Here is an 11603-nt window from a genome sequence, read left to right as displayed (position 1 = left end):
TCCATCCTTAGAAGTTTTTAAGGCCCAGCTTGACAAACCCCTGGCTGGGATGATTTAGTTGGGGTTGGTCCTGCGTTGAGCACGGGGTTAGACTAGATGGCCTCCTGATGTCTCTTCCAACCCTTATCGTCTATGATTCTATGATTAAAAGAAAACCTACAAGGAATGGAAGCTACTCTTGGAGGTCAGAAAGCACAGGTGAAAAGTGAGAACTGCCAAAAAACAAGCCGAGTTGGACCTTGCAAAGGAACTCAAAACCAATAATAAAAGGGTTTTTAGCCATATAAATAAAAAGAAAACAAGGAAAGAAGAAGTGGGACTGCTAAACACTGAGGATGGGGTCGAGATTGAAGATAATCTAGGCACGGCCCAACATGTAAACAAATATTTTGCCTCAGTTTTTAAAAAGGGTAATGAGGATTTTGGGTGCAGAGGCATGGTGGCCAATGGGAACAAGGATACAGAAGTAGAAATTACTGTATCCAAGGTGAAACCAAACTCAAACAGTTAATGGGACCAAACTGGGGTGGGGGAGCTAATCTGCACCCCAAGATTATTAAAGGAACCGGCACAAGAAATTGCAAACCTAATAGCAAAGATTTTTAATGAATCTGTAAACTCGGGGATTCTACCTTATGACTGGAGAATTTCAAATATAGTACCTATATATAAGAAACGGGGGGCCGGGGAGGGAACTGATCCAGGAAACTACAGGCCAGGTAGTTTGACCTCAATTATATGCAAATTCTTAGAACAAATTTTGAAAGAAAGGGTAGTTAAGGACATAGAAGTAAATGGTAATTGGGATAAATACAACATGATTTACATAAGGTAAATCATGCCAGACCTACCTGACCTCTTTCTTTGAGAAGGAAATCATTTTCTAGACAAAGGAAATGCAGTAGATCTAATCTACCTGGATTTCAGTAAGGCATTTGATACAATTCCACATGGGAAATTTTCACTTAAATTGGACAAGATGGGGATTAATACAAGAATCAAAAGGAAGGTAAGGAACTGGTTAAAGGGCAGACTACAGTCAGTCATGCTGGAAGGCGCACTATCAGGCTGAATGGAGGTTACTATTGGAGTTCCTCAAGGATCGGTCTTGGGGCCAATCTTATTTAACATTTTTATTAATGATGTTGGCACAAAATGATTTTATTAAAGATGTTGGGAGTCTGCTAATAAAATATGTGGCTAACACAAAACTGGGAGATATTGTCAGTAAGGAGGAGGACCAGAATATCATACAAGAAGATTTGGATGACCTTGAAAACTGGAGTAATAGAAATGGGATGAAATTTAATAGTGTAAAGTGCAAGGTCATAGAATCATAGAATATCAGGGTTGGAAGGGACCCCAGAAGGTCATCTAGTCCAACCCCCTGCTCGAAGCAGGACCAATTCCCAGTTAAATCATCCCAGCCAGGGCTTTGTCAAGCCTGACCTTAAAAACCTCTAAGGAAGGAGATTCTACCACCTCCCTAGGTAACGCATTCCAGTGTTTCACCACCCTCTTAGTGAAAAAGTTTTTCCTAATATCCAATCTAAACCTCCCCCATTGCAACTTGAGACCATTACTCCTCGTTCTGTCATCTGCTACCATTGAGAACAGTCTAGAGCCATCCTCTTTGGAACCCCCTTTCAGGTAGTTGAAAGCAGCTATCAAATCCCCCCTCATTCTTCTCTTCTGCAGACTAAACAATCCCAGCTCCCTCAGCCTCTCCTCATAAGTCATGTGCTCTAGACCCCTAATCATTTTTGTTGCCCTTCGCTGGACTCTCTCCAATTTATCCACATCCTTCTTGTAGTGTGGGGCCCAAAACTGGACACAGTACTCCAGATGAGGCCTCACCAGTGTCGAATAGAGGGGAACGATCACGTCCCTCGATCTGCTCGCTATGCCCCTACTTATACATCCCAAAATGCCATTGGCCTTCTTGGCAACAAGGGCACACTGTTGACTCATATCCAGCTTCTCATCCACTGTCACCCCTAGGTCCTTTTCTGCAGAACTGCTGCCTAGCCATTCGGTCCCTAGTCTGTAGCGGTGCATTGGATTCTTCCATCCTAAGTGCAGGACCCTGCACTTATCCTTATTGAACCTCATCAGATTTCTTTTGGCCCAATCCTCCAATTTGTCTAGGTCCTTCTGTATCCTATCCCTCCCCTCCAGCGTATCTACCACTCCTCCCAGTTTAGTATCATCCGCAAATTTGCTGAGAGTGCAATCCACACCATCCTCCAGATCATTTATGAAGATATTGAACAAAACCGGCCCCAGGACCGACCCCTGGGGCACACCACTTGACACCGCCTGCCAACTAGACATGGAGCCATTGATCACTACCCGTTGAGCCCGACAATCTAGCCAGCTTTCTACCCACCTTATAGTGCATTCATCTAGCCCATACTTCCTTAACTTGCTGACAAGAATACTGTGGGAGACCGTGTCAAAAGCTTTGCTAAAGTCAAGAAACAATACATCCACTGCTTTCCCTTCATCCACAGAACCAGTAATCTCATCATAAAAGGCGATTAGATTAGTCAGGCATGACCTTCCCTTGGTGAACCCATGCTGACTGTTCCTGATCACTTTCCTCTCATGTAAGTGCTTCAGGATTGATTCTTTGAGGACCTGCTCCATGATTTTTCCAGGGACTGAGGTGAGGCTGACTGGCCTGTAGTTCCCAGGATCCTCCTTCTTCCCTTTTTTAAAGATTGGCACTACATTAGCCTTTTTCCAGTCATCCGGGACTTCCCCCATTCGCCACGAGTTTTCAAAGATAGTGGCCAAGGGCTCTGCAATCACAGCCGCCAATTCCTTCAGCACTCTCGGATGCACTTATGCATCCAAGGTCATGCACTTATGGACCAGCAACAACAATTTTTGCTACAAGTTGGAAACATATCAGTTGGAAGCAACAGAGGAGGAGAAAGACCTGAGTGTATTGGTTGATCGCCAGATGACTATGAGCCACCAATGTGATCTAGCTGTGAAAAAAAGCTAATGCAATCCTAGAATGCATCTGGTGAGGTATTTCCAGTACAGACAGGAAAGTGTTATTACCATTATATAAGGCACTGGTGAGATCTCATCCGGAGTACTGTGTGCAATTCTGGTCTCCCATGGTTAAGAAAGATGAATTCAAACTGGAGCAGGTGCTGGAGAAGGTGTACTAGGATCATCAGAGGAATGGAGAACCTGCCTTACATGAGGAGACTTAAGCTTGGCTTGTTTAACCTAACCAAACAAAGGCAGAGGGGAGATATGATTGCCCTCTATAAATATGTCAGAGGGATAAACACCAGGGAGGGAGAGGAGTTTTTTAAGTTAAAGACTAATGTTGGCACATGAGCAAATGGATATAAACTGGACGTCAATAAGTTTAGGTTTGGAATTAGACAAAGGTTTCTAACCATCAGCAAAGTAAAGTTCTGGAACAGCCTTCCAAGGGGAGCAGTGGGACAAAAAACCTAACCTGTTTTAAAACAGAGCTTAATAAATTTATGGAGGGAATGGCATAATGAGACTGCATACAAAAGCATACAGCCCATGCGCAACTGCTATTAGCAAATCTCTCCAACAGCTGGCAATGGGACACTAGATGGGGAGAGCTCTGAGTTACCAGAGAAAATTCTTTCCCAGATTTCCGGCCAGTGGGTCTCACCCATGTGCTCCAGATCAAACTAATCACATTTGGGGTCGGGAAGGAATCTTCCCCCACGTCAGATTGGCAGAGATCTTGGGGAGTTTTCACCTTCCTCTGTAGCATGGAGTACAAGTCATCTTGTTTGCTTTTTTGACTCCAGCTGCACTCTGAGCTGAAGTCTTCAGTGAGTTGTCTACAATCCCATGTCCTGAGTTGTTACAATTAATTAAGAAATTCATTATGTGCATGACTGATTTAAATTTTCCCTCTAATGTAAATTTTACTTCCCATCACATTGCCTGTTCACCTGGTGTGGTTGGATCCCTCTGAAATTCCTCAAAATCTCCTCTGGTCCTTAATAATCTAAATAAGTTTGTGCCATCTACAAACTTTGCTACCTCACTACTCACCCCCCTTTTATGATCTTTAATATATTAAACACCACTGGGCCCATTAAGACAGCGTTTCTCAAATATGGCCACCAGAGGCTTTTCTTGCAGCCACAGACTCCTGGGCAGTGACTGGGGGAGAAAGGGAAGCAGTGGTCCCTCCACAAGGGCCACCAGCAGGGATTGGACCCTGCCTCTCTCTGGAGACACAAATACTGGAGGAGGAGGCAACTAGTGAGTTCACCACCTTCCTGGGGATGTAGGGTTGGGCTCCAGCTCTGGAGTGGCAGGCAGAAGTCTCTGATCATGGGGCTCACCCCCTGCTGCCTCTGCCAGCCTGTCATGCATTCCCCTTCCCCCCTACCCACCTCCCCATCCAGGGCTTAATTTGTCACCAGGCTTGCCAGGACTGAGTAAGTCTGCTGCTGTGAAAAGTGATATTCGTATGTTTGGCACCTTAGAGACTAACCAATTTATTTGAGCATAAGTTTTCGTGAGCTACAGCTCACTTCATCGGATGCATTCAGTTGAAGTAAGCTGTAGCTCACGAAAGCTTATGTTCACATAAATTGGTTAGTCTCTAAGGTGCCACAAGTCCTCCTTTTCTTTTTGCGAATACAGACTAACATGGCCGTTACTGTGAAATTTGTATGTTTGTTAATATCACTTTTCACAGCAGCAGACTTACTAGCTCGCAAGTCTTTTTAAAAAAGCAACCCAAAAAAGGAAAAGAAGCAACAACAAAAAAGACAAAGAACCCGCAGAGCACCTTATTTGTGTTTCTGTTCTGTTTAGGTCCTGTAAAGAAGAGAGACAACTCTACATTATCTTTATTATGGAGTCTGCAAAAAGATTCAATAAATTTACAAAAAGAAAAGGAGTACTTGTGGCACCTTAGAGACTAACCAATTTATTTGAGCATAAGCTTTCGTGAGCTACAGCTCACTTCTGTTACTCTGAAATAAATTTACAATGATATAAATTTACAATGATTTGGACGCGCGTATGTGCATCTATATTTGTTTTTCCTGAGGTTAATTAAGGATTTTAGGGGAAAATGTCAGCAGGGCCACCAGGAAGAGCTGGCGGCTGCGCTGGAAGGTCACCCAGCAGCGTGTTGTGAGGGAACCTGCAGGCACCCGGCTGCCCGTCTCGGGCCAGGACGAGACCGGACCAGGGCACCCTGCTCTTCGCTTCGTCTCCAAGACAGGTTTTGACCCAAGGCAACGGCTCGTCTCTCACGCCAGGAGCTCTCAACCACAGACCTCAACGTGGCAATTCTGCCACCCCCCAAAAAATGTCAGAAACAGAAGCTGCAGCCCTGGAATTGATGTGCCAACTAGACACCATCAGACTGGGCCTGAATAAAGACTGGGAGCGGCTGGGTCACTACAAAACCTTAATCCCCCCCCCCCCCCCCCCAACTTCTCTCCCCGCTCCCCTCACGCCTCGACACCCGTCCCCGTCACGCGGGCTTCCAGCCCAGGGGAGCGCGCGCGCGCGCCCCCGCCGCTGTGCCCGCCTCTCAGGCGCCCCGTGGCCTCCCCCGCCTTCCCGCGGGTCGGGGCTGACACGGCTCCCCCCGGCGGGGGGGGCAGGCCCCGCGGAGCGAGAGAGGCCGCCGCAGCCCCGCCGCGCCCCCCGCTCGCGGCAGCGGGGCTCTCGCGAGAGCTCGGGGAGCGGGGGGCGCTTTCTCGCGAGACGCGGTAACGCGGAAGTGGCGGGGCCTGCCCTGGAGCCGCCGGCCGGGGCCCGGGACCGGCGCGGGAGGAGGCGGGCGGGGTCGGCAGCGGTTCTCCCGTGCGGGGCGGGACGGCGCTCGGGGTCCCCTCGGCCGCCGCCAGCTGCCCTTGTCCCGCCACCCTCTGCGGCGGCCCCCTCGTTGCCCTCCCCCGGTGCCCCGAGGGGCCTCCCCCAGTCCCGCCGGTCCTGAGGGGCCTTCCCCGGGCCCCGTTCTCGGCTTCTCCCCTCAGCGGTGGGCGGAGGCGGCGCGCGGCGAAGCCCCCCCCCGGCCTCCTCCATGGTGGGGTTCGGGGCCAACAGGAGGGGCGGCCGTCTCCCGTCCTTGGTCTTCGCGGCGCTGCTGGTGCTGATCGCCATCCTCGCCTTCAACTACTGGAGCGCCGCGTCCCGCCAGGCCCGGCTGCAGGAGGAGGTGGCCGGGCTGCAGGGCCAGGCCAGGCGCGGCGAGGTGGCCCGCGGGCGGCTGGAGAAGAGGAACTCGGACCTCATGCTCAGGGTGGACTCCCAGCAGAAGCAGCTGGAGCAGAAGGAGGCGGACTGCCGGCACCTGAGCGGCCAGCTGCAAGCCAAGGACAGCCAGGCTACCAGATGCGAGGACAGCAAGGTACAGGGGGGCGGGGCCCACGTCCTGGCAGGGCTGGGGGGTGGGTGTGAAAAGTACCCCTGGAAGTGAGAGTCCCTCTGTACTTCCTGCGGTGCTGTGCTCCCTGGTGTCGGGGGTCTCGTCTTCTTTCCTTCGACTCTCAGTCCTCTCCAGTGCCCAATATAGAGAAATAACAAACCTCAGGCGCAGAGTTTGGGCGTTACTATTGCTGCCTCTTCTAGGACTAGTGACAGGTTTCAGAGTGGCAGCCGTGTTAGCAAAAAGAAAAGGAGGACTTGTGGCACCTTAGAGACTAACCAATTTATTTGAGCATAAGCTTTCGCGAGCTGCAGCTCACTTCATCGGATGCATACTGTGGAAAATACAGAAGATGTTCTTATACATACAAACCATGAAAAAATGGGTGTTTACCACTACAAAAGGTTTTCTTCCCCCCACCCCACTCTCCTGCTGGTAATAGCTTATCTAAAGTGATCACTCTCCTTACAATGAGCTTTCGTGAGCTACAGCTCACTTCATCGGATGCATAGCATATTGCATATGCATCCGATGAAGTGAGCTGTAGCTCACGAAAGCTCATGCTCAAATAAACTGGTTAGTCTCTAAGGTGCCACAAGTACTCCTTTTCTTTTTTCTTTTTACGAATACAGACTAACACGGCTGTTACTCTGAAACCTCTCCTTACAATGTGTATGATAATCAAGGTGGGCCATTTTCAGCATAAATCCAGGGTTTAACAAGAACATCTGAGGAAGGGGGAGGGGGTGTGTAGGTAGGAAAAAAACAAGGGGAAATAAGTTATCTTGCATAATGACTTAGCCACTCCCAGCCTCTATTCAAGCCTAAGTTAATTGTATCCAATTTGCAAATGAATTCCTATTCAACAGTCTCTCGCTGGAGTCTGGTTTTGAAGTTTTTCTGTTGTAATATCGCAACTTTCATGTCTGTAATTGCATGACCAGAGAGATAGAAGTGTTCTGCGACTGGTTTATGAATGTTATAATTCTTGATATCTGATTTGTGTCCATTTATTCTTTTACGAAGAGACTGTCTAGTTTGACCAATGTACATGGCAGAGGGGCATTGCTGGCACATGATGGCATATATCACATTGGTAGATGTGCAGGTGAACGAGCCTCTGATAGTGTGGCTGATGTGATTAGGCCCTGTGATGGTGTCCCCTGAATAGATATGTGGGCTAGTGAGTTTGTTATCCTAACGTTTTGCAGCTCCTGAAGGATGATGGAATGGGTGCAAGAAACAAACTCGAGGCTTTACTCAGTGTGGCATATTGGCTATTTGACTATAACCTTGGAAGTGGGTTAATATACTGCAGGTCAGCTCATTTTTTCTTGAACTCGTTTTCTTCCATTGATCTGATCTGTTCTGACTAATGAAAAAGAGATCCGAAGCTTTAAAGCTAGGGAACTACTGTTCTGTCTAGCTTAATGGGTGACCTGTTATGGAAACATGACTCGTTTAAACAGCACATTGAAAAACCAAGATAGTACCTGCCTGTGCACTTTTCTTCACCACTTTATCTTGCAAAACTCTGTATAGAAAGTTTATTTTGATTTTTTGAAAGATCAAAAATACCTTTTTTTTTCTTTCATAATTTCCTGGCTAAAATCAGTCATGGCTGGTGCTAGTCCACTCTGTAGGGATATTTTAAACTAACTATGCAAAATGATATTTTTCCATTTGGTTTGTCATGGAAAAGAGTGCATGAATAGATTTTGTGCTGGTGGGGTACATTTTCATGACAACTTTGCCAGGCTGTGTTAAACAAGCAGCTCTTTTTAATAGTAAGAAACTAAAGATGTGATGGTAATAGTTTGAGATGAGTGATGTGATTGAATATTGTAAGAAACACTATGTATGGTAGTAAGTGCAGTGTCGTTTGAATGGAGTTGGGGATCGTGGTCTTGTGGTTGAACAGTTTGTACTTTTCTAATTACTATTCTTGTCATAGAATTTAAGGAAATACCATTGTGTGACAAATTTTACTGCTTTTTTGAATGCCTTTCTTTCTGATTCACATCACACACTTCATTAATTTTGCAACAAAATATCATGATCAAATAGCATGATATGAAGTGTGATGGCGTAGTTTGGTAAGTGGAATTTGACTAACCTGCTGAAATAAGAACTGTCAAGGTTGGTTTTAAAAACTGTCCTACTTAAACAGCAGTTATCCCATGTCTAAATGAAAAATGCATCTTATTCCGATTAGCAGGAAATATGGTGGGAGAGCACCACAAATTTTGCCTCTTAAATGGCAGCCCAGCATATTTTGGTCTGTCTGTAGTGAAGTCGTTATTTCCCACTGCAGCAATGAATGAGCTATATAGATCTTGCCACTGAGGTGATAGGTTTTTCCAATAATTCAGTGTTTGCTGAGAATTAACTTTTGAGTGCTTAGAAAATAGACAGTGTGATTAAGTATGTATTTTTAGAAGTTGATATACCTCTCTGGAAAACAAATGATACAGAATTTAAAAAAAAAAAAAATCATACTACTGCATTTGACTTCGCAGCTATTTGTGTTTGGTTAATTACTAAAAAGTATGTTCTACAGGGATACTAAAATTAATTGAAAATTGTGACCCGTAAGGCAGTTGGAAAACTACATTGTACAGTACCAGGATAGTGGTGTGGTTTTTTTGGGTTTTTTTGTTTTGGTTTGGTTTTTTTAGTGATTGGAAAATTTCAGCCAACTGTAACTTACAAAACTCCAATTTTTTTGTTGAGTTTTTCATCACTATTTCAGTGAAATCAAGTGGTGGGGTGTTTTTATGTGAACTTTATCAAATTCATCCTACTTCTTGGCCAGCTCTCTCTAAATATTGCTATGACACTAACTAAGAGACTGTCTTATATTCTAAAATGCTTGGCTTATTACTTTTTTACTCTTACTGCATGGATTTTAAAAGCCAAATGTTTAACAGCATGTACGGTATTAAGCATATTTAACAGGTTTCAGAGTAGCAGCCGTGTTAGTCTGTATTTGCAAAAAGAAAAGGAGGACTTATGGCACCTTAGAGACTAACAAATTTATCTGAGCATAAGCTACATGCACTACATGCATCCGATGAAGTGAGCTGTAGCTCACGAAAGCTTATGCTCTTTTGTACTACTTCAGATCATAACCCTAAGTCTGCTGCTTGAATTTTACCTAAATGTAGTCATCCTGAATACACATATTCAGCTAGAGATACAGTATTACAACTGACTTACACAGAATCTGTGGTAGAATAAAGAACTCTTCATTAGTACATTGTTATAACTGGCAACTATAAAACTGTACTGGGAGCACTCCATGGTAAACTGGTAGTGATTGAGTTAAATTATAAGACTTGCTTATAACAGAGAACTGGTTTTTTTGGGGTTTTTTTTAAGTCTGTCTTCTGCAGCGAGGACTAAATCTATTTTCCCACTTGAAAAGGCTTATGAATACTTCCCTGTGGTTTTAGGGTGTTTTTTTTCACCTGTACTTAATTAAAAAGAGATGAATGTTAACAATTGAAAGTTTATGGTTATTTAGCTGCATTTATTATTTTTAAGATAGCAGCTCTATAGAGAGAGGTATTATATAAAGTACCTACTTTTCATAGCACTTCCATTTATTCCAACCTGAGAGAAGATGTAGCTTTAAAAAAAAAACAAAACAAAAAACAGGTATTCCAAATGTCTGACTCAAAGATATTAAAACTTCAGAAAGTAGGTGGGGATTGAAATATCTAATACCCCTTTGCTTTGGGGAAAAAAGGGATATGTCCATATTGTACAATTTTAAAAGTAACTATAAATAAATTTGGTTTCAGAGTAGCAGCCGTGTTAGTCTGTATTTGCAAAAAGAAAAGGAGGACTTGTGGCACCTTAGAGACTAACCAATTTATTTGAGCATAAGCTTTCGTGAGCTACAGCTCAATTTGTTAGTCTCTAAGGTGCCACAAGTACTCCTTTTCTTTTTATAAATAAATTGTGGCTACTTTTTAAAAAGGAAGATAATTGAATTCTAATGTTTAGTTTAAACCTAATAGTCTAGCAGCCCTACTGGGGAATACTTATGACCCCAACAGAGACAAGTTTCTTTCAAAAACTAATTGTGCAGGGGTCAGTTTCTGACATAATTCCTTGTCTCTGCATGGTGTTTCGTTGGTTCGAGACGTTGTTCCCTCACTTCTAACATTTTTTGTCTTTGCTTTGGTTGATTCGTTGTTTGAAAAAATAAAGAAATATAAGGTATTTTGGCATGATAATGGCTTTATATTTACACTTACCTTTGCATGTGTTCTCATTGGTTGTAATTGTTAGTGCTTTTACATAATAAAAATATCTAATCAAAAAATCCTTCATAGAAATCTGGCTCCATCAGAGCTGAGGCAGATCTCTTAAAGACATGCTTTCATATTAAAAGTATTGTTTAAAGCAAATATTCTTAGTTGTTTTGCCATTGCTTTTCACTTTAGTACAACTGAAACATTTGTAAATGATTTTTCACTATTAATACTGTTTACTTTGCAGCACTTAGGCTTGGACAGTGAAATCGTGACTCGTATGTTCAGTTTTTCATGCAGTACCACAATGCAATCTTAATGTTACAAATGATAGATTTAAAGATAAATATATCTACTTTGTTAGTTTTCAGAAAATATTTCTATTAAAGGTGGGTTTAGCTAAACCTGTCTCAGCAAAACTTAGGGACTTAACTTGTAAGGGAAATGTATGATTGATTTTACTTGCAGTACCTTCCATCTGTGATTTCTGAAAGCGGTTCACACAAGTTTGTAAAATGACACTTTTACTTAATTGTGAGATCAAAATGTGTTCAAATGCTTCTGGCTTATTTAGGTGTAAATATATATTTACATCTTTAAACTTCTTTCTTTGCAGATCAAACTACAGAACAACATATCATATCAAATGGCAGACATACATCGTTTAAAAGGTAAGGAACTTACTACTTGCACATTTGTTTGAGAATAGCATACGAACACTAAAATCTTTTAGAATTCCCTAGGTATTGAGGAATGCATGCTGAAAGAAGAATCTAGAGTATGTCTGAGGCTGGAGTATTAACAAGTGGCAGCTTGGGTCTTTCAGCTGCGGAAGTTTTATAAAACGTAATTCTTTATCTGGCTTAGATAATAAGGGCTGGATGGATTTCCATATCACCCTTTTCATGTTATGCAGTGGAGGGAGAGGATAC

The 11603-nt window shown here is 43.7% G+C and overlaps 1 protein-coding gene across 2 annotated transcripts in view; it reads left to right on the top strand.

The window, feature by feature from the left end:
- Positions 1–5985: 5985 nt before the first annotated feature.
- The window catches only part of GOLM2 (golgi membrane protein 2), a 30747-nt gene continuing 25129 nt past the window's right edge, over positions 5986–11603 (top strand). Inside the window, exons 1-2 of one of the 2 annotated variants that reach the window (XM_074966666.1) lie at positions 5986–6391; positions 11288–11342. In XM_074966666.1, coding sequence (XP_074822767.1) covers positions 6065–6391; positions 11288–11342 — 382 coding nt within the window. In that variant the 5' untranslated portion in view covers positions 5986–6064. The remainder of the gene's footprint in view (positions 6392–11287; positions 11343–11603) is intronic. The other variant, XM_074966665.1, reaches the window with a different exon arrangement.

Source organism: Natator depressus, chromosome 10 (genome assembly GCF_965152275.1).
Source record: "Natator depressus isolate rNatDep1 chromosome 10, rNatDep2.hap1, whole genome shotgun sequence".
NCBI lineage: Eukaryota > Metazoa > Chordata > Testudines > Cheloniidae > Natator > Natator depressus.
Note: the sequence above shows the minus strand (reverse complement) of the source record. Positions and strands in the feature narration are given on the sequence as shown.